We start from the raw sequence: 22,414 nt of genomic DNA, 5'->3' as shown, positions 1-22,414 counted from the left end.
GTGTGGGTTAGCGACATGGCAGGGTTTCTCAGACTCGAAAAAATTCAATTTGTCTTGAGGGGTTCGTTGCAGGGGTTTGCTCAGAGGTGGCAGCCGTTCATCGACTTCTTTGATAAAAATTAAGCTGTCAGCAGGGGCAGGCGGGAATGGGAGGCATGGGGGAGGTGGCACTGTTTGTGTAAAACATGTTGGCTGGGGTTTGTGCCCGGGGGCGATTTTTGGGTATATTATTGTGGTTTTGTTTCTATTGAAATTTGATGATTAAAATTATATATGCCTCAAAAGAGCCCCTTCGGCCCATCATGTCTGTGCCAGCCATCAAGTACCCTTCCATTCTAATCCTATTTTCCAGCACTTGGTCCATAACCTTGTTTGCTATGATGTGGAGATGCTGGCGTTGGACTGGGGTGAGCACAGTAAGAAGTCTTACAACACCAGGTTAAAGTCCAACAGGTTTGTTTCAATATCACTAGCTTTCGGAGCGCTGCTCCTTCCTCAGGTGAGGAAGAAGCAGCGCTCCGAAAGCAAGTGATATCGAAATAAACCTGTTGGACTTTAACCTGGTGTTGTAAGACTTCTTGTTTGCTATGGCATTGCACGTGCTCATCTATGTGCTTCTTAAATGTTGTGAGGGTTCCCGCCTCTACCACCCTTTCAAGCAGAGAGTTCCAGATTCCCACCACCTGGGTATAAAGTTTTTTCCTCAAATCTCCTGCCCCCTTACCTTAAATCTATGCTCCCAGATTATTGACCTCACTGACTTATCTCATTCTTTCCAGCTGATTGAGACGGCAAGTAAAATGTGCTCCCAGGTTTCTACTGGTGCCACTCTGAATGAAGGGAAAATCTATGCGTTATAGCCAAACTGAAATGCGTTTCAATTATTCTTCCCTCCATTAGGTGAAGTGACTCACCCTGGCTGAAGCCCAGCTGATCAGGTGAGTCGTGAGAATGGCTGATAACCCTGGAGAAAGTATTCTTTTACACCCATGCAGCATCCTTGATGGTTCGCTTGTTCAGGGAAGGGGGCACCCTCCTGATCGGGCAGCAAGAACAGCCCCACCCAAACACCCCTCCCCCCTCACAGACACACACACCTCGCTGGAGCCTGCCTGGCTGCTCCGGCAAGTCGCACAAACTCACCTTAATTCTTTGGCCTCCACCGTGGTGATTGGTCCTGGCTTGCTGCAGTCCCAGCAGTGGCCACCACTCCTGGTGGCTCTGCAGGGACTGAAGGGTTGCAAACTCTCTGACTGGCTAGCAGTTCTCTGGGAGGGAGGGGGAGCACAAACATCCTCCCTTAAACGGACAGAAGCCCAACTGCAGCCAATTAATTGCCTCGGGGGGGGGGGGGGGCGGGGGGGGGGGTTAAATGCTATCCGAGCTTCTCATTCCCAAGCTGATATGGGCTTGCCCCCCAATTTCCCGTGGCCTCGTAAAATCCTGCCTCTTATTTATGATTGGATATCAGTGGCCATGTGTACATCACTAGCTGAATGTTCACCAGGTAACCCAATTTCTACATTCTGACTCTTCTGCAGTTATATGATGGAATATACCTGCATTCTTGTCAGGTAGATTATCAATCCTCCAGACAATTGCCCTGAAAGCTTGCTCATACTTAGCTGTGCCAATGGTGACTTGCATTGCTGGTTCACCACCTGCCGTGCTAACAGAGCCAAGTCGAGCATTCCGATTCATCTTAGCCTTCAAGGATTTCTGTCTGAAGAGATTTGCAGTGCGAAATATTTTGAACCAAGCCGTGGGAAGAGGAAACCGGATCATCACGTTTTCACAGTGCTTGGAAGGCCCCATGTTTTGGAAATTGGAATAGGCAGAGGACATGACTAGAAATGCCTGTAATTCTGTGTAGGCTCCGTGAACTGTGACCAGACCCTTTAGCAAAAAGGGTAGCTCGGGATTCTCACAGACGGTTTTGAAGCGCATCAGTTCCAATCTGCAGGCATCAGGAGGTGTGAATTTAATGACTCTAGATTTCTCAAACTCATTTTCGTTCACACACTTATGAACACGGTAATCATAGATCTGAATGCATGAGCTATCTACATCATTTTTCAAGTAACCGTGGTCTCTTCTTTGAAGCTGTAGATCATTCAGCGTCAGAAAACAGTCAATGTTGCCATTAATGAAGCACAGACAATAAATGTGGGTCACCACTGAAGCTTCAAACAATTTTCCTTCTCTTGTGAATTTTCCCCAGAAGTCATCAGTTATTTCAAGCATCATTTCCTGCTCTTCATAGGTCTTTCTGCGCTGTGTTAGAAGAGGTAATTTCATAAACTCTTCTTCGACTGCAGAAAGGAAGTCTGTGAAATCCCCGTAGACAGTTGTTCCAAACTTTAAGACCTGCTCAATTTCCGCTTCGTGTAAGACTTCGGTTTTTGGGTGATATTTGCGTTTTTCTGTGTACGACACTTGTTCAATCTTCACCGTGTGGATCTTTCCTGATTCCTTGTAGTTCTCAAGCTTGGGTTCTGAGAGTCTGCAGTAAGGTTGCAACTGAAATTCTTTAAAAGGTTTCTCAAGGCCCTGTTCATAATATAATTGCACAATTCCGCCCTCCAGGAGGTTCAGATAGATTGGGCCCCATTGACGAGAAGACATCATGTTCTTCTTTTCTGGGATCCTCATCATTAAAGGCCAACCATTTTTGCATTCAGTTCTGAAGAGATTCCTAACAACAGACAAAGACATTTGAGCATTAAGCTGTTTGCTTTCTGAAGATGGCTGTGAAGGTTGGGAGTCCTCCGTTTGGATCTTTTCAAGTTTTTGGCAAAGAACAATTAGAGGGGAATTACTGTCACTTTTATGGTGTCCTCCCATTTGCTTGGGAGGATGGTTACCGTGAAAAAAGGTGTTTGTGGCATTAGTGGCTGAGGGGTGACTGGCCTGGTCACTGTCCTGTTCACGGTGAGCCATCCCAATCCTTGAAATGCATCGCTGACTCCAAAATGGGTTAGTGTATCCATTCTCATTATTGGGAGGACTAAACTGATTGGTTTGTGACAATTCCTCTATCTTAAAGAGGTAGTGATCCCTCGATGGACTCGGTGTAATTGGGGACTGAGGCCCAGACGTTGAGGTGCAAGGAAAGTTTGAGAATGGTGAAGAAAGCGGTGTGCTACTTCCAGAAGCAGATCTCCTGGATGTATTCGGTTGAGAAGAAAGGTTCAGCACCAAGTCATTGGACTTAAGCCCATTATCTGAGATGAAGGACTGTTTCGGCGACTGGAAGCCATAGTCATCATCAAAGGTCACCCAGTTTGGATAACTGACTGAAGACATGTTTAATTTGATGTATTCAATTCATAAATAATTCCTCTTTTCACTGTTGGAGAAGGTTCTTGCCAACATACCTTGCTGAAAGAACAAAATAATAAACAAATGGGTATTTTTCTTACTTTAATTTGATAAATCTATTGGTACTAATTGTTAAATCCTATCAGACAACAGATGAATAAAATCAGAACTATCTTTTGTTAAACAGGAATGGGAAAGTTTAATCATATTCGCAAAATAATACATGATGCATTGTGTAGTATATTTCTGCTGTCTTTTATGTATCAGTCAATGTACCGTGAGTACCAGCAGAGGAGATTCACTTGCATATGAAAGTTTTGCACCAGACCTCGTGCATCAGAGTGTTATATTAAGGCATAGATACAAAAAAAACCTTTATGAAAAAAAAAAATCTAGCAACCTAGGGTCAACTTTTCCTGCTGTTTACAGTCAGTTCCAATTACCCTCATTTATCTATTTTTAGCTTCAAAATCAATCTACTTTAGCAGCTGAACTTCATGATGCTTTCGATGCTAGACAACTACCCCTCAGGCAATGTCGCGAGAGATCTGCCAGTATAGATATGTATTTAAAATTAATGGATGGAATATTGTGCATTATGCACACATGTGCAATTGTTGACTCGCAACTGGCTCACTTTCCACAGAATCCCTACAGTGTAGAAGGAGGCCATTCGGCTCAACGAGTCTGCACCAATCCTCCAAAAGAACACTCTACCTAGGCCCACTCCCCCACCCTATCCCCGTAACCCTGATCATGGTCAATCCACCTAATCACATCTTTGGACACAAAGGGGCAATTTAGCATGGCCAGTCCACCTAACCAGCACATCTTTGGACTGCGAGAGGAAACCGGAACAACCAGAGGAAACTCACGCAGACACAGGGAGAATGTGCAAACTCCACACAGTCACCCAAGGCCGGAATCAAACCTGGGAACGCTGGTGCTGTGAGGAAGCAGTGCTCACCACTCTGCCAACCTGCCGCCCATAGTTCATAGTCTAAAGTTGTTGAACTAAATGTTAAATCCCGAGGACTGTAACGTGCCTAATCGGAAGAACACTTCCCTACCTCTGCAACCTTATCCAGTCCTATAGCCCTCAGACATTTCTGCACTCCTATAATTCCATCCTTCCCCAATTAGATTTCTCCATGATTGATGGCTGTTCCTTCAGCTGCCAAGCTCTGGAATTCCCTCACTGCCAAGCTCTGTCTCTTTACATCACTTTCCTCCTACGGTACGTTCATTAAAACGTATCCCTATGGCCAAACATTTATGACCTTATGTGGATTAGTGTCAGATGTTGCATGAGAACACTTCCGTGAAGTACCACGGGATGTTTTATTACATTAAAGGCACTATATAAAAGCCATTGTTGTTGATCATGAACCATTTTTTAAATCATTTTCCATTTTCCACCCTTAGTCTTAGTTATTTATTTGATCATATGCAGAATATACAGCATTCCACCGTGTGACATTGTAAATAATACATTTATTATTCAAATGCATCAAAAATTTCAAAAATTGTCACTAGCTGGTTAAGCGTTCAGGTCTTTTTTCACCTTTGGGATCTAAATTCAAAACCAGTCCAGATGGGTGGGCTGGTTAATTCTTCACCTGGTAAATGAGCTTGGATAGTTTTAGTCAAGAACTGGGGCCCACAACACAAATCTGGGATCGCTGGTGTGAGTAAAGGCAGCATTACTCCGTTACGGTAATTCATCTTAAACAAACTGTCGAGCGTATCGGAAAATTTTAGGGTCAAGTTTATCCATGGCACACTATAGGCAGAAAACCTTGCCTGCCAGTCTCGTGTTTGGATTGGATTGGATTGGATTTGTTTATTGTCACTTGTACCGAGGTACAGTGAAAAGTATTTTTCTGTGAGCAGCTCAACAGATCATTAAGTACATGGAAAGAAAAGGGAAGAAAAGAAAATACATAATACATTTTAGGAATCTGCTGTTGCACCGGCCACAATTCTGAATCACACGTGATGTGATTCAAATGTCATCACTTTACTCTTCCCGGCCCATGCTACACTTGACCTGTGATACCGGATGAAGAAAAATGATTTCCCAACATTGATATTTCTAAACTCAATAAGTGCCACAGCAAAAGCATTACTCAAGATAAAGCACAGATTTATAAAGTTACCTTTTATCTTAAATGTATGGTAGGTATAGTTTAATTTTGTTGAAAGAAAAACAGTAAACTGTCTGTTCTTGTCTTTAAAGTAGCACTTTGATGAACAGGGCAGCAAACAGCTCATTATCTTATCATTCTAAAACTGGCGTAGTCTAGCCAGTCTGCATGTTATTTTTCCTAACCCTCAGTCTGTCTTATTCGTGTTATTTGTGTGAAACTGAGCCACACAGTCCACGTAGCCCTTGTAAAGGATTTTACAGGAAATTAAAAGGATGGGCTATGAACCCTGGATTACTCAAAGAGCAGAATTTGGTTAGAATATTAACAACAAAAGATAGAACACCGAATTGTTAGTGTTTAGAAAGTATACTGGGAAGGTTGACCGAGTTCAAAAGGTATTTTAAATTGTTTAGGAGACTAACTGGGACAATATACTTTTGCAGAAATATGAGGCAAGTTTAAAGATAAGACGGCTGTTATGATAAACCTTGAAAGTCTGTGAAAATATGCCAAAAGCATAGGAATATAGGAGCATGGGTAGGTTATTAATCCCTGGGTAAACATTGTGATTATATTGCACAGAAATAAGAAAATCCATAATGGCGGGCCACAATGGGCACCACGTGGAGATGCACAGGGCCCTCACGGGCTTTATATCTTTGGTGAGGGGGTTGGAGGGTGGAATCGGGACAGAGGGAGGGGAGCAGGAGGGGTCTGTGCCGAGGGATTTGCTCTGAGGACTGCTCAGTTGTTAAATATGTCTGAGAACAATAAAGGAAGGTTCTGATCTTTTATCTCTTCAAACTATTGTAACATGTCGAGTATTAATCATCAGCAAAACATACTTAATCGGACAGTCTAATGCAAACGTTTATGGTTCTGACTCGTGAAAGGGACGGCATGGTGGCACAGTGGTTGGACCAGCTGCTTCACAGTTCCAGAGACCTGGGTTCAATTCCGACGTTGAGTGACTGTGTGGAGTTCGCACATTCTCCCCGTATCTGTGCGGGTTTCCTCCAGGTATTCCGGTTTCCTCCCACAGTCCGAAGATGTGCAGGTTAGGTGGATTGGCTATGCTAAATTGCCCGTTAGTATACAAAAAGTTTTGGTGGGGCTACTGGGTTACGGGGATAGGGTGGAGGCATGAACCTAAGTAGGGTGCTCTTTCCAAGGATCGGTGTAGATTTGATGGGTCCAATGGCCTCCTTCTGCACTGTAAATTCTATGATTATTCAGCTACTCGAGCCTGCTCTGCCATTCAACTAGATCATAGTCGATCTAGCTCAATGCCATCTTCACGCACTATGCCTGAATGCCTTGGTGTCATTAGTATCTAGAAAGCTATTGTTCTCTGCTTTGATCTTACTCAATGACTGAGCCTCCACAGCCCTCTGGGGTAGAGAATTCCGAAAATTCACCCCACTCTGACTGAGGAAATTCCTCCTCATCTCAGTCTTAATGTTGTAACTCTTATTCTGAGACTATGATCCCTGACTCGAGACCCACCCACAACCAGGGGAAACATTCATCCTGCATCTACCCTGCTGATCCTTGTAAGAATTTTGTACTCCAATGAGATCACCTCTCATTCTTGTAAACTATAGAGAATACAGGCTCAGTCTCCTCAATCTTTCCTCTGAGGACAATGCCACATCCCAGGGATTAGTCTGGTGAACCTTTGTTGCACTCCCTCTCTGATCAGTCTATCCTTCCTTAGATAAGGACAAAAAGATCTGTACACAATACTCTAGGTGTGGTCTCAGCAAGGTTTATAACTGCAACAAGACCGCCCTACTCTTGTACTCAAGTCCACTTACAATAAAGGCTAACATACCATTTGCTTCCTAATTGTGTGTTGCACTTGCATGTTAGCTTTCAGTGATTTGTGAACAAGAACACTTTGGTCTCTTTGGACATCAACACTTCCCAATCTCTTCCCATTTAAGAAATGCTCTGCACTTGTTTTTTCTACCTTCACGTTTTTCCACATCATATTGTCATGTTCTTTCCCACACACTGTCTAAATCCACTTGAAGCCTCTCTGCACCCTCCTCATAACTCACATTCCATCCTTTTCCTTTTTACCTATCCTTCCAAAATGCTGAAAACCCCCAATTTCAGTTGCCAACCTTGAACACCCTGCAGCCACTTCTCTGTAATCATAGATTATCATAGAATTTACAGTGCAGAAGGAGGCCATTCGGCCCATCGAGTCTGCACCGGCTCTTGGAAAGAGCATCCTACCAAGGTCAACACCTCCACCCTATCCCCACAACCCAGTAACCCCACCCAACACCAAAGGCAATTTTGGACACTTAAGGGCAATTTATCATGGCCAATCCACCTAACCTGCACATCTTTGGACTGTGGGAGGATACCGGAGCACCCGGAGGAAACCCACGCACACACAGGGAGGATGTGCAGACTCCGTACAGGCGGTGACCCAAGCCAGAATCGAACCTGGGACCCTGGAGCTGTGAAGCAATTGTGCTATCCACAATGCTACCGTGCTGCCCTGATCTAATGGCAATTAGATCATATCTGTTTATTTCTATTTATGCCGTCAGCTCATCTACCTTGTTGCGAATGCTGTGTATTCAGATAGAGTGCCTTAAATTCAGTCTTATTATTTTCGCAACCTATAGCCTTAACTGCTGGGGTATTCGTTCGCTTATACATTCTGTCCCTTCCTACCGCATTCTGAGAACCATATCCCTTATTGTTAACCTGCTCCCTTCTCCTCTCTCTTTAGTTTATCACCCCTTCCCTTGCCCCCATTATTTAGTTTAAAAATCTCACTGCTGCCCTAGTTATACAACTCACCAGAGCACTGGTCCCAGCATTGTTGAGATGAAGACCATCCCAATGATATAGCTCCCACTTTCCCCAATGTTGATGCCAGTGCGTCATGAATCAAAACCCATTTCTTCCATACCAATCTTTGAGCCACGCAGTTAACTCTCTAATCTTTATTTACCCTACATCAATTTGCTCATGGTTCAGGTAATAATTCAGAAAGTATTACCTTTGAGGTTCTGCTTTTTAATTTAGCCGCTAGCTGCTCACACACTCTAAGCAGAGCCTTCTTCCTAGTCCTACCTATATCATTGGTATTGATGTGAACCATGACCACTGGATCCTTCCCCTCCCTCTGCACATTCCCCTCCAATCTAGAGCAGATGTCCCGAACCCTGGCAGCAGGCAGGCAACACAGCCTTCTGGACTCTCGCTCTCGGGCTGCAGAGAACTATGTCTATCCCCCTCGCTATTCTGTCCTCTACCACTACATTCCTGTTAGCTCCCCCAGTTTCAATGGCTTCCTCTACCATGATGCCGTGGTCAGTTTGCTCATCTACCCTGCAGTCCCCATTCTCGTCTGTGCAGTTTGCAAGCATCTCGAACCTGTTGGACAAATCAGATGCTGTTTCTGTAGAGCCAGTTGTTTAACCATGGCAAAGAGAGCAAGGACAGCTTGTTGTTTCAGTTAGAAGGGTACAAAAGTGGCCATTTTCAGTCAGTACACAACCTGGAGAACATCAAGGATATCAATGGGGAATTAACCCCCGAATCTCCCAATGTAGACTTTAATCATTTTGAGCTTTTGAGTTGTACTTCTAAGGATAGAAGCATCTCCATCTCTGAAACACTGAAGAATAAAGATAGAGCTAACAAAAAAGCCCTACTCTGGACTTGTGTACTGATCTGTGCTGAGATGGTAGTTCTCAGCCAGGGAGGTAATGGCACTGTTCCAATTGACCTCAGTGTGTCCCACATTTAGGGAAGGAAAGAATTAGACAGGGTTCCTCCTTTGATCACTATCTACTGATCTGCTGTGGAAAATATTTTTGTGGATGTTGTTTTGAGTTAAATTGAGCTTGGCCTGCTGGCACTTACTATCTAATCTCATTTGTGAAAAGTGATAACTCGAAAGGTCACAGCCAATATGGAACCATTAGTATTAGTCAATGTCTTTTAATGCTATAGTGCACTTTATACATTCTGCTCTAAGATGTGCATTAGAAATAGTGTGGGGGACAAATGTTGAAAAGCAGTCAAATACCTGAAGAAAATCAAAGCAACTGTTCATGTGGTTAATGCCTGGAGTGGCTTATTTCCCATCATTCCCCACGATGCACACACATTTAAATTATTTCTCCTTTTAGAACATAGAACATAGAACGATACAGCGCAGTACAGGCCCTTCGGCCCACGATGTTGCACCGAAACAAAAGCCATCTAACCTACACTATGCCATTATCATCCATATGTTTATCCAATAAACTTTTAAATGCCCTCAATGTTGGCGAGTTCACTACTGTAGCAGGTAGGGCATTCCACGGCCTCACTACTCTTTGCGTAAAGAACCTACCTCTGACCTCTGTCCTATATCTATTACCCCTCAGTTTAAAGTTATGTCCCCTCGTGCCAGCCATATCCATCCGCGGGAGAAGGCTCTCACTGTCCACCCTATCCAACCCCCTGATCATTTTGTATGCCTCTATTAAGTCTCCTCTTAACCTTCTTCTCTCCAATGAAAACAACCTCAAGTCCATCAGCCTTTCCTCATAAGATTTTCCCTCCATACCAGGCAACATCCTGGTAAATCTCCTCTGCACCCGCTCCAAAGCCTCCACGTCCTTCCTATAATGCGGTGACCAGAACTGTACGCAATACTCCAAATGCGGCCGTACCAGAGTTCTGTACAGCTGCAACATGACCTCCCGACTCCGGAACTCAATCCCTCTACCAATAAAGGCCAACACTCCATAGGCCTTCTTCACAACCCTATCAACCTGGGTGGCAACTTTCAGGGATCTATGTACATGGACACCTAGATCCCTCTGCTCATCCACACTTTCAAGAACTTTACCATTAACCAAATATTCCACATTCCTGTTATTCCTTCCAAAGTGAATCACCTCACACTTCTCTACATTAAACTCCATTTGCCACCTCTCAGCCCAGCTCTGCAGCTTATCTATATCCCTCTGTAACCTGCTACATCCTTCCACACTATCGACAACACCACCGACTTTAGTATCGTCTGCAAATTTACTCACCCACCCTTCTGCGCCTTCCTCTAGGTCATTGATAAAAATGACAAACAGCAACGGCCCCAGAACAGATCCTTGTGGTACTCCACTTGTGACTGTACTCCATTCTGAACATTTCCCATCAACCACCACCCTCTGTCTTCTTTCAGCTAGCCAATTTCTGATCCACATCTCTAAATCACCCTCAATCCCCAGCCTCCGTATTTTTTGCAATAGCCTACCGTGGGGAACCTTATCAAACGCTTTGCTGAAATCCATATACACCACATCAACTGCTCTACCCTCGTCTACCTGTTCAGTCACCTTCTCAAAGAACTCAATAAGGTTTGTGAGGCATGACCTACCCTTCACAAAGCCATGCTGACTATCCCTGATCATATTATTCCTATCTAGATGATTATAAATCTTGTCCCTTATAATCCCCTCCAAGACTTTACCCACTACAGACGTGAGGCTCACCGGTCTATAGTTGCCGGGGTTGTCTCTGCTCCCCTTTTTGAACAAAGGGACCACATTTGCTGTCCTCCAGTCCTCTGGCACTATTCCTGTAGCCAATGATGACATAAAAATCAAAGCCAAAGGTCCAGCAATCTCTTCCCTGGCCTCCCAGAGAATCCTAGGATAAATCCCATCAGGTCCCGGGGACTTATCTATTTTCAGCCTGTCCAGAATTGCCAACACCTCTTCCCTACGTACCTCAATGCCATCTATTCTATTAGCCTGGGGCTCAGCATTCTCCTCCACAACATTATCTTTTTCCTGAGTGAGTACTGACGAAAAATATTCATTTAGTATCTCGCCTATCTCTTCAGACTCCACACACAATTTCCCAACCCTGTCCTTGACTGGTCCTACTCTTTCCCTAGTCATTCGCTTATTCCTGACATACCTATAGAAAGCTTTTGGGTTTTCCTTGATCCTTCCTGCCAAATACTTCTCATGTCCCCTCCTTGCTCGTCTTAGCTCTCTCTTTAGATCCTTCCTCGCTACCTTGTAACTATCCATCGCCCCAACCGAAACTTCACACTTCATCTTCACATAGGCCTCCTTCTTCCTCTTAACAAAATTTTGTTAACTTTTTGTTAAAAAAAGTGGGGATTTTTGGATGTTTCTAAAAATTTGCTTTAGTCTCAAGGTGATGAGAAACACGTCCAGAGACTGGACACAATTGGAAGCCAGTTATTTTATTTTAATAATTTAGAGTACCCAATTCTTTTTTCCCAATTATGGGCAATTTAGCGTGGCCAATCCACCTACCATGCGCATCTTTTGGGTTGTGGGGGTGAGACCCATGAAGCCGGTTATAAGCTACAAATGAAACATCAGCAAGAGGTGCAAAGCAAACAAAAGCAGTGCAGGAAACAGAAACAGAGGAATGAGGGAGAGGCAGATAGAAAAACAAACCTGGAACGACAAAAACACAAAGCAGACGGAGGGGCAATGGCAACAAGAGAGGCAGAATGACATACAAGATTACAAATTGGAGAGGAGATAGCAATGAGAAAAGACTGCAAGCAGACAAAGCACAGAGAAAGAGACAAAGCAATGAGAGTAATACGAGTAAGAAAGTGAGCAACAAGTATTGAATTGTTCCTTTGGACCTTTTCATTTCGACATTATGATTATATTTTGATTCCTGTAAAGATAGAGTTTATATAACTGTGAGAGTCTAGGGAATGGCTGTAAATATCCAAAGATAGTCTCATAACTACATATGATACGTTAAATTCCAGCCGCTGTGAATAAGCTGTTTTTATCTTTTATTTCAGATTTTCAGCATCCAGTTTTCTGCTTTTTGAGCTGTAAATAACTTCCTGAATCACCACAGTGGGTAGAATAAAACCAATTATAAACCAAAAAAGATTGATTATAATAAGGAAATCGCCTCAGCAGTTAAACAAGTAAATGTATGCCATAAACAGATTCAAAACTGCTTCCAAATGAATGTTTCTATTATTTTAGTCTCAAATGAACCTGAAGTTTGGAAATCTATTATTCACCCCATTCCTTAAAATACGAACTCTTGTTGTAAATTGTCTTCCAGATATGTTGGGCGAAATTCTCCAGTATCGGCGCGATGTCCGCAGACCGGCGCCAAAAACGGCGCCAATCAGTCCGGCATCGCGCCGCCCAAAAGGTGCGGAATTCTCCACACCTTGGGGGGGCCGAGCCCTAACCTTGAGGGGCTAGGCCCGCGGCGGACTGATTTCTGCCCCGCCAGTTGGCGGAAAAGGCCTTTGGTGCCCCGCCAGCTGGCGCGGAAATGACATCTCCGGGCGGCGCATGCGCGGGACCCCCCGGGGCCAGATCGCCCCCCCCCCCCCAGGACCTCGGAGCCCACCCGCGCCGCCTTGTCCCGCCGGTAAGAGAGGTGGTTTAGTCCATGCCGGCGGGACAGGCATTCTAGCAGCGGGACTTCGGCCCATACGGGCCAGAGAATCGCGGGGGGGGGCCGCCAACCGGCGCGGCGCGATTCCCGCCCCCGCCGAATCTCCGGTGCCGGAGAATTCGGCAATCGGCGGGATTCACGCCAGCCCCCGGCGATTCACCGACCCGGCGGGGGGTCGGAGAATCTCGCCCGTTATTTGTGCTGTGGATGTCATCACAACAGAAAAACATAAAAACAGAAAATGCTGGAAAATATTCAGCAAAAGAGAGAGAGAGAGGTAATGTTTCAGAACTCAGTGAAGGTCATTGATCTGAAACAATGGCCCGTAACCTCTGGTGGAGTGGCAATTGAGTCGGAGAGCAACTCTGCTCATGAATACCTACCTTGAAATCCTGCTGCACCTATGTCGCCAGAGCTTTCAACTCAAGACCTGTCTAGCGTGGCGAGTTCCTGAGATCTAAAGTGAAGGGCCGCTCAGTCAAAACAAAGTAAGCCATGCCCCTATTTTTGTCCAGCACTAGCTGCTGAAATCCAATTAAATTTGGAGGTCCAGCCACTCTCACGACCCAGGGAGAAGGTAAATAAAGGTAAATATACAAGGTAAATGAGGAGGACTACAGAGAGGGTGTTGGGTCAGGTAACGTCTGGTGGGTGGGGAGGTCCCATTGAGGATTGGAGGTTAGTCGGGGGTGAAGTGGGATCCGGTGTGGGATTGAGAGAGTAAGGGCATCCTGTGGGGTGTTGAAGAGTTTGGGGGAGTATCATGAGGGAGTGGGTGGGGGGAGGGGGGGTGGTAGTGGGGGCACAGGCACACCCATGGGGGGGTTGGGGTAGTGGGGAGCCGCATGTGGAGTTGGAGATTCATAGAAGGTGGGGAGAATCTGGGAGGAGGGGATTGATAGCTATCCAGAAACTAGGTTTGTTTTCTGGACAACTATTCCTGTACGACTGCTGAAACCATCTGAAGTTTGCGATTTAAATTGCATTTTGGATGGTTCCCACTGTGGGGCAATTGCCCAGAGGAAGTTTGAGCTTCCAGGGCAGCACAGTGGCTAGCACAGTTGCTTCACAGCTCCAGGATCCCAGGTTCGATTCCCAGCTTGGGTCACTGTCTGTGTGGAGTCTGCACGTTCTCCACGTGTCATAGAACATAGAACATAGAATATTACAGCGCAGTACAGGCCCTTCGACACTCGATGTTGCACCGACCTGTGAAACCACTCTAAAGCCCGTCTACACTATTCCCTTATCGTCCATATGTCTATCCAATGACCATTTGAATGCCCTTAGTGTTGGAAAGTCCACTACTGTTGCAGGCAGGGCATTCCACGCCCTTACTACTCTCGGAGTAAAGAACCTACCTCTGACATCTGTCCTATATCTATCTCCCCTCAATTTAAAGCTATGTCCCCTCATGCTGGACATCACCATCCGAGGAAAAAGACTCTCACTGTCCAATCTGACCCTATCCAATCCTCTGATAATCTTGTATGCCTTAATTAAGTCACCTCTTAACCTTCTTCTCTCTAACGAAAACAGCCTCAAGTACCTCAGCCTTTCCTCATAAGATCTTCCCTCCATACCAGGCAACATTCTGGTAAATCTCCTCTGCACCCTTTCCAATGCTTCCACATCCTTCCTATAATGCGGCGACCAGAATTGCACGCAATACTCCAAATGCGCTGCACCAGAGTTTTGTACAACTGCAACATGACCTCATAGCTCCGAAACTCAATTCCTCTGCCCATAAAAGCTAACACACCGTACGCCTTCTTAACAACCCTCTCAACCTGGGTGGCAACTTTCAGGGATCTATGTACATGGACACCGAGATCTCTCTGCTCATCCACACTGCCAAGAATCTTACGTCTGCGTGGGTTTCCTCCGGGTGCTCCGGTTTCCTCCCACAGTCCAAAGATGTGCAGGTTAGGTGGATTGGCCATGCTAATTTGCCCTTAGTGTCCAAGAAGTTTAGATGGGGTTACTGGGTTACGGGGATGGGGTGTGGGCTTGGGTAGAGTGCTCTTTCCAAGGGCCAATGCAGACTCGATAGGCTGAATGGCCTCCTTCTGCACTGTAAATTCTATGATTCTTCCGGGGCAATTGCCATACAATCCTCACCTGGGAAACTGGGGTGTGTGGTGGGGGGGAGGGGGGGGGGAGATAGGGAGGAGGAGGACTCCCCAGCACAACTTTGGAGCACCCCCCCCCCCCAAGTACACTGCCCTGGACTTCGGAAGGTACAACTGACTCTGTTTCTCTCTCCACAGATGCTGCCTGACCTGCTGGGTAAACCCAGCATTTTCTGTTTTAATTTCAGATTTTCATCATCTGCGGTATTTCACTTTCGCACACCACTTCATCCAAAATTCACACAGCAGGCGTTTTCCAGTAAGGATTACTTGTGCTGTGTGCAGTGATGTCAGCCTGGCTGCTTTCCTTCTCGCTGAGCCAGGGGCCACTGAAGCAAACTGCAATGCGCTAATCTCTGCTTTGGCTAAACTGATCACAGGTCAGGGATATGTTAGAGTTCAGCATCAGCATTCTTACCTACTACAAACCTATAATTGTAACTTTTGTCTCTGCTGTGATTGTCTGCTCCAGCAGCATGTTTAAGGTAATTATAGTCTGCAACCCAGACATAACACTTAAACTACAGAGCCTTCCTTGACTTCATAATCAACAAAGTTCTTTCATTCCTATTCTCAACCCTCCCCTCACTGTGAGCATCAAGCAGGCCAGCGTAGTGAAACGCTCATTGTTACTTAATAACAGTCATGTGTGATATCAGGTTCAAAGATGGGACAGGAAATAGACAGTGACCCAATAACAGGAAGGAGGCCATTCAGCCTATTGAGTCTGCATTGGCCCTTGGAAAGAGCACTCTACCCAAGCCCACACCCCATCCCGTAACCCAGTAACCCCACCTAAACTTCTTGGACACTAAGGGCAAATTACCAACAGCAACAAGCTCTCGTCCTCTTACATATTTACTACAAGCCCCGTTTCCACTCCCCTCCGACTCCTTATTGTAAGTCAATTTCGATGCAAAAAGTGAGGCCAAAAAAATATCCTCAAGAGAACTGAAGTTTACAAATTAAGTATGATTGCAGCAAAAAAAAAAATGCTCACTCGAAACCACTTTCCGACTGTTGCCTCGCGTCACGCTATTGAAACGCTTACCTAGCCATGGAAAAGCAATCATTTTCTTGAGTTACGCTATGCACGGAAGGTGCTGAGGCTGTTTTTAAAGTATGATCTGACCGAAGACTCAAGTTAATGAGGTGTGACCAAAACGCAGAAAAGTGACCGAAAACCTGACCATCATCCATTTCTTATATTTCTATATTTCCGTGGTCTTGATTATATAGGTTGCAGCTTCTGATCTTTAGCCACAATTCCGCTTGGAAAGTGTGAGAATTTGGACAAGATTGAGCTTGGTGGCGGTGCCTTTCACAGTCGAATAGCTCATGTGGGATGTCTATTCCCACATCCGACAAATGGACACTCGAGCGAGGTTCCAAGGGAGCTGCCCGTAGAACCAACCCCTGTTAAGAATCATCGCCTTGACGAAAGGGGGGGGGGGGGGAGGAGGGGAAGAGAGGGGTCACCGGTTTAATATAGACTGGCAGAGGGATGAAGATTCCCTCCTGTACATCTTCAGCATTTCCAATTTGTCTTATCTGTACTCATTCCTCTTACGCCCTGACAGAAAATACCGTTAACATATAACGTGGCTGGCCCTGGCACATTAAGCAAGTTCCTAAATTCCGCGTAAATTAAAAATTAAATATTATAAAGTCAGAAAAAGCATATGGCACATATCAGCGGTACTTACAATCAGACGGCAGCCACCCAATTTTACTTGGACGCAAAAGTCCCTCCCCCGCCCCAGCAGCTTTGAAACTTACGTTTATATATATTATACTTGAATTGATCCAAAAGTTTCTGACGTGGTGTTTGTTCCTCTGGTGAAAAGTTGTGAATCGCAAAGAGAAAATAAAGCCTGGATACCCTCAAAATGGCACAGAACAGCTCTACACTCCAGCGTGGAGCTAAACTGCAAGAAAGGTCATTCCCTCTGCCCCAGGCTGCACAAACTGAGGCAGCAGCGTACAACAATCCCTTCCCAATCTTTGCAGTGAGGCTGACGTGTTTCCAATGAGAGGGATCGGCAGAGAATAGATATTTTAAAATATTTAATGATGGTGGCATTTATGCCCCTGCGGGCAGAATGTTAATCATTTTAATTAACTCAAGTCTGCTCTCTCTCTCTTCCAGCTCACTCCGGTTTGGAATATTTTTAGTGACTCTAACATTGTACCATAAATATATACACATACACTTTCTCTGCTTATAATCGAAAAACATCTTACTGTTACAGTTCAGATTAGATCCTCATGATCACTTTCCGTAACTATTCGAGTGTGCCTGCCAGTCCATGGGCTACAAGCTCTGATTGTCTCCGATGCAGACTTATTTCTCAGCAAAAAGCTAAACAATGGTTTCATCTGTGTTGAAACTTTCTGAAAGTTTGCTTCTATCAGAAATCCGAGGATAGCTCCTGCTTCCTTTTCCTCACAGAGAAACACAAACACAGAGATGGATTGTGGGAGGCGGACAGTGAAGGAAGTGTGCAGACTCCAAGAAAAAAAAGTCAAGTCATCATGTTAAACCTCCAGAGACTGGAGTCCGGGCCACGAAGCGAAATGGAATCTGTATGTGGCAGCCAGTGCATTTCAGCTGTAGTAGGCTAAATATCAACACAAATCCTTTCCCATGGCACACAGGGGAGACTAATGAACTATTGATATTTCAAAGTGAATTTTATATGTGTGTCCCCCGTCCTCCTCCAAACTATCCAGTTTAAATATGACCACAAATAAAATCAATATTCTTTCAAATACTTCTCAGCGACCTTAATTAACAGAACATTGAATCGAATCAGATTTGTATCCTTCTGACTACAGGTATTTTAAAACCCACAACTGATGCGACTAATTTGCTACTCCCCAAGTTATTCTCTCTTTTCAGCCCATGGTGACATGTAATGTTTCAGCCAGGTTTCTGTATAGACAAAATAATTCACCTGGAAACTCCCCGAACCAACTGTTCAAAGGGCCCAGAAACAAAATAAAAAAACAAAGTGAAGGTTTCTTTATTTGATATGAGGAGAACATTAAACCTGTGCACATCATGTTGAGTCACAGAATCATACCCAGCCAGTTCTTTGAAAATGTTACCAATTAGGTCCCCAGAATTCTGCAGATTTTATCCATTTCCCTCATGAAAGTTATTATTTAAACAGAGGGAGATTACAGAATGCTGCAGAATGGGGATCTGGGTGTCCTGGTATAGGAATCACAAAAATTAAATTAGCATGGGGAAAGCAAATGAATGATGGCCTTTACTGCAAGTGGGTGGGGGTGGGGTTGGAGTATAAAAGTAGGGTAGTCTTGCTCCAACTCTACAGTAAGAAGTCTTACAACACCAGGTTAAAGTCCAACAGGTTTGTTTCGAATCACTCTCTTTCGGAGCGTAGCTTCTTCATCTGGGGGGCACGGCAGCACAGTGGTTAGCACAGTTGTTTCACAGCTCCTGGGTCTCAGATTTGATTCCCGGCTTGGGTCACTGTCTGTGCGGAGTTTGCACTTTCTCCCCGTGTCTGCGTGGGTTTCCTCCTGGTGCTCCGGTTTCCTCCCACAGTCCAAAGATGTGCAGGTTAGGTGGATTGGCCATGCTAAATTGCCCTTAATATCCAAAAAGGTTAGGTGGGGTTACTGGGTTACAGGGATATGGTGGAGCTGTGGGTTTAGGTAGGGTGCTCTTTCCAAGGGCTGGTGCAGACTCGATGGGCCGAATGGCCTCCTCCTGCACTGTAAATTCTATCACCTGATTCGAAACAAACCTGTTGGACTTTAACCTGGTGTTGTAAGACTTCTTACTGTGCCCACCCCAGTCCAATGCTAGCATCTCCACATCACAACTCTACAAGGTACTTGTGAGACTGCACCGAGACTGCACTGTGAACAGTTTTGGTCACCTTACCCAGGGAAGGATACACTTACATTAGAAGCAGTTCAGCAAAGTTTAACTCAGCTGATTCCTGGGATGAGGAAAAGTTGCAGGTTTTATCTAGGCTCACTGGAATTTGGAAGAATGAAAGATGTTCTTATTGAAACTAATAAGATTCTGAGGGAACTTGACAGGGTAGATGCTTGTGGAGGAATCTAGAAATAAGGAGCACAGTTTCTGTGATAGTGTCCCTCTTTAAGTGGGTGTGTACCCAGAGGGTCAGGTGTTCCAATTGGCCAATGGGACCAGAGCACGTGAAGCCTGGGAGCAGAGCCAAAGTTCCTATTCTGTTAGGAGTTTGGAGTCTTGGAATATGGTAGCTTTTTCATCACTCTGTGTACATAGTTCCTTACTTCAATACATCATTCATTTGTTAATCCATCTGGTGGTTTTCGTCTGTCAGGATATTACATTGGCGACGAGGATCAACCGGAGTGAGTTCCTGCTGTTATGAAAATCAGGACAGCAGACCTCATGTGAAAACCTCTCCATTGAAGCAAACTCATTTCACAGTCACAATGCCCCTTTTTGGTAAATTAAAACTATTTGCCCCCTTACAGAGCAAAAATGGGTGCGGAGCAGAGTGTCTCTGCTACTTTTTCAAGGCAAATGAAAAAGGGTGGGGGGGGGGAGAGCAGCGAGTAATTGTACTAATGGCATGCGGAGCTCCCTAATTAGAAATTTGACATCTCCAGATGCCCCAACTCCAAAACATTCAGGGAGTTGGTGGAATTGGTGAAGGGTCTTTACCGCCCGAAACCCTCGACAATATTGCAGCATTCCAAGTTCTATTTGACAACAAGGGCCCCAGAGGAGAAACTCACAGCATTCATGACACACCTAAAACAAAGGACTAAACAAAGTGATATCGAGTCTGCACTCAACAATATGTTGAGAGACAGACTGGTCTGTGGTGTTAACTGCACAACCAGGAAATGCAAGACTAGGCAAAGCCCACAGGGCACCAATAAAAAAAACTTAGATCCCAATACAGTGTTGAGAATAAGATAAAGTATAAAGTTTAAGCAATATCAGAGTGGACAAGATGCAGCAGTGTGCTCCCCACTCTCTGCACTGTCCAGGAAGATGGCAAAACACACCCAGAAAATGGGAATTGTCGGGAAATATGGAATCCGATATGGAGCGTCATTCCGCAAAATGGTGGAAAAAATCGAGATCAGCCAGCATGCAAAATACACCTGCTCCTTCTGTGGGAAAATGAAGATGAAGTGCAGGGCAGTCGGTATATGGCACTGTGGATCTTGCATGAAAATGGTGGCTGGAGGGGCTTGGGCCTACAACATTGCCTCATGTGCTACAGTAAAGTCTGCAATTCATTGTCTGTGGGAACGGAAGGATCAGTGAACACTGGCCGTGGAATCTGACCTCTTCCAGAGGTTCATGTTTCAGCAAACCTGTTAATAAAATGTTAAAGGCAAAAGAAAAGTGGACAACGTGTCCCCAATTATGATGGTGGTGATAGTAAATGGTCAGCCCCTTAGAATGGAGGTGGACATGGGGCCCCTGCTACAATTGTAGCTGAGCAAATATATCATCATCTGCAAGATGGGGTCCAGCCCTTGGTCATAAATACTGGGGAAGCTTTAAGAATCCTTGGAATGACCACAGCACCCATAAACTACTGTGACCAGTCAGTTCAACTGACCCTAATAGGTGTGGGGACCAAGTGCCAAGTCTGATGGGCCGGGATTGGCTCCACTAAATTAAATTAATTTGATTGGAGATCTTTCAAATTACTGAAAGAGGACTTCATGACACCTTTAAAAATTATCAGGTTTTCCAAAATTAGTTAAGCAAGATAAAGGACCTTAAAGCAAAGATTCATGTGGATCCGGAGGCCACGGCCAAGTTTTTCAGTGCTCAGCCCGACCCCTACGCCTTAAATGAGAAAGTTGAATCTGAATTCAAAGCTGTAAAGTATTCAAAGTGGGCAGCTCCAATCGTGCCAGTGGTGAAGCCAGATGGAACAATCAGATAATGCGAGGACCACAACTAATTATGAATCAGGCAGCCAAATTGGACTGGTACCCAATACAAAGAATTGAGGATTTATACAACAAATTAGCAGGAGATTTTAACTTCTACCAAACTTGATATGAGTCGTGCATACCATATCTGATGTATCTGAGGTCACCATTGCAGATGTCAGAGTAGCCGTCTCGAAGGTCAGCCCACGGAAAGCCACTGGCCCAGATGGGGTATCCGGACAAGCACTCAGGTCTTGCACGGATCAGCTGGCGGGGGTATTCGCAGACATCTTCAACCTCTCTTTACAACAATCTGAGGTTCCTATCTGCTTCAAGAAGATGACCATCATCCCTGTACCAAAGAAAAGCCAAGCAGCGTGCCTTAATGACTATCGTCCAATGGCTCTGACATCCATCATTATGAAGTGCTTTGAAAAGTTAGTCATGGCACAAATCAACTCTAGCCTCCCGGATTGCCTTGATCCACTACAGTTCGCCTACCTCCTCAACAGGTCCACAGCAGACGCCATGTCCCTGGCTCTGCACTCAATACTGGAACACCCTAGATAACAAAGACACCTATGTCAGACTCCTACTTATTGACTACAGCTCAGCCTTCAACACCATTATTCCTACAAACTCATCTCTAAACTCCGTGGCCTGGGCCTCAGCTCCTCCCTCTGCGACTGGATCTTGAACTTCCTAATCCACAGGCCACAATCAGTAAGGATAGGCAACAGCCCCCCACCCCCCCCAACGATCATCCTCAACACCTGTGCCTCACTACTATAGTCAACCCCCTACTATACTCCTTATGACTGTGTGGCTAAATTCCCCTCCAGTTTCAAATTTGCTGATGACATCACCGTAGTGGGTCGGCTTTCAATGATGAGGCAGAGTACAGGAATGAGATAGAGAATCTGGTGAACTGGTTCAATGTCAACAAAACGAAGGAGATTGTCATCGACTTCAGGAAGCATAGAGGAGAACATGCCCCTGTCTACATCAATGGGAACAAAGTAGAAAGAGTCGAGAGCTTCAAGTTTTTAGGTGTCCAGATCACCAACAACCTGCCCTGGTCCCCCCCATGCCAACACTATAGTTCAGAAAGCCCACCAACGACTCTACTTTCTCAGAAGACTAAGGAAATTTGGCATGTCAGCTAAGACTCTCATCAACTTTTACAGATGCACCATAGAAAGCATTCTTTCTGGTTGTATCACAGCTTGGTATGGTTCCTGCTCTGCCCAAGACCACAGGAAACTACAAAAGGTCATGAATGTAGCCCAGTCCATCACGCAAACCAGCCTCCCATCCATTGACTCGGTCTATAATTCCCGCTGCTTTGGAAAGGCAACCAGCATAATTAAGGACCCCAAGCACCCCGGACATACTCTCTTCCACCTTCTTCCGTCAGGAAAACGATACAAAAGTTTG

General features: G+C 45.1%; 2 protein-coding genes across 2 annotated transcripts in view; one reads left to right on the top strand and one right to left on the bottom strand.

Annotated features, from left to right (window-relative positions):
* Positions 1-17,503, bottom strand: part of LOC140426463 (stonin-1-like) — a 195,425-nt gene extending 177,922 nt beyond the window's left edge. The window contains exons 1-2 of the mRNA XM_072511275.1: positions 17,291-17,503; positions 1,560-3,381 (exon numbers count right to left, since the gene is read on the bottom strand). Of these exons, the coding sequence (XP_072367376.1) occupies positions 1,560-3,306 (1,747 nt within the window). The 5' untranslated portion in view covers positions 3,307-3,381; positions 17,291-17,503. The remainder of the gene's footprint in view (positions 1-1,559; positions 3,382-17,290) is intronic.
* A 2,572-nt stretch (positions 17,504-20,075) lies between these two features.
* On the top strand, positions 20,076-20,354 carry LOC140408664 (large ribosomal subunit protein eL43-like). Its single transcript, XM_072496219.1, has one exon. The coding sequence runs from the start codon at positions 20,076-20,078 to the stop codon at positions 20,352-20,354; it is 279 nt and encodes a 92-aa protein (XP_072352320.1).
* The last annotated feature ends 2,060 nt before the right edge of the window (positions 20,355-22,414 follow it).

Source organism: Scyliorhinus torazame, chromosome 1 (genome assembly GCF_047496885.1).
Source record: "Scyliorhinus torazame isolate Kashiwa2021f chromosome 1, sScyTor2.1, whole genome shotgun sequence".
In the NCBI taxonomy this organism is placed as follows: domain Eukaryota; kingdom Metazoa; phylum Chordata; class Chondrichthyes; order Carcharhiniformes; family Scyliorhinidae; genus Scyliorhinus; species Scyliorhinus torazame.
The sequence above is the reverse complement of the archived record's forward strand: the minus strand, read 5'-3'. Positions and strand labels throughout refer to the sequence as shown.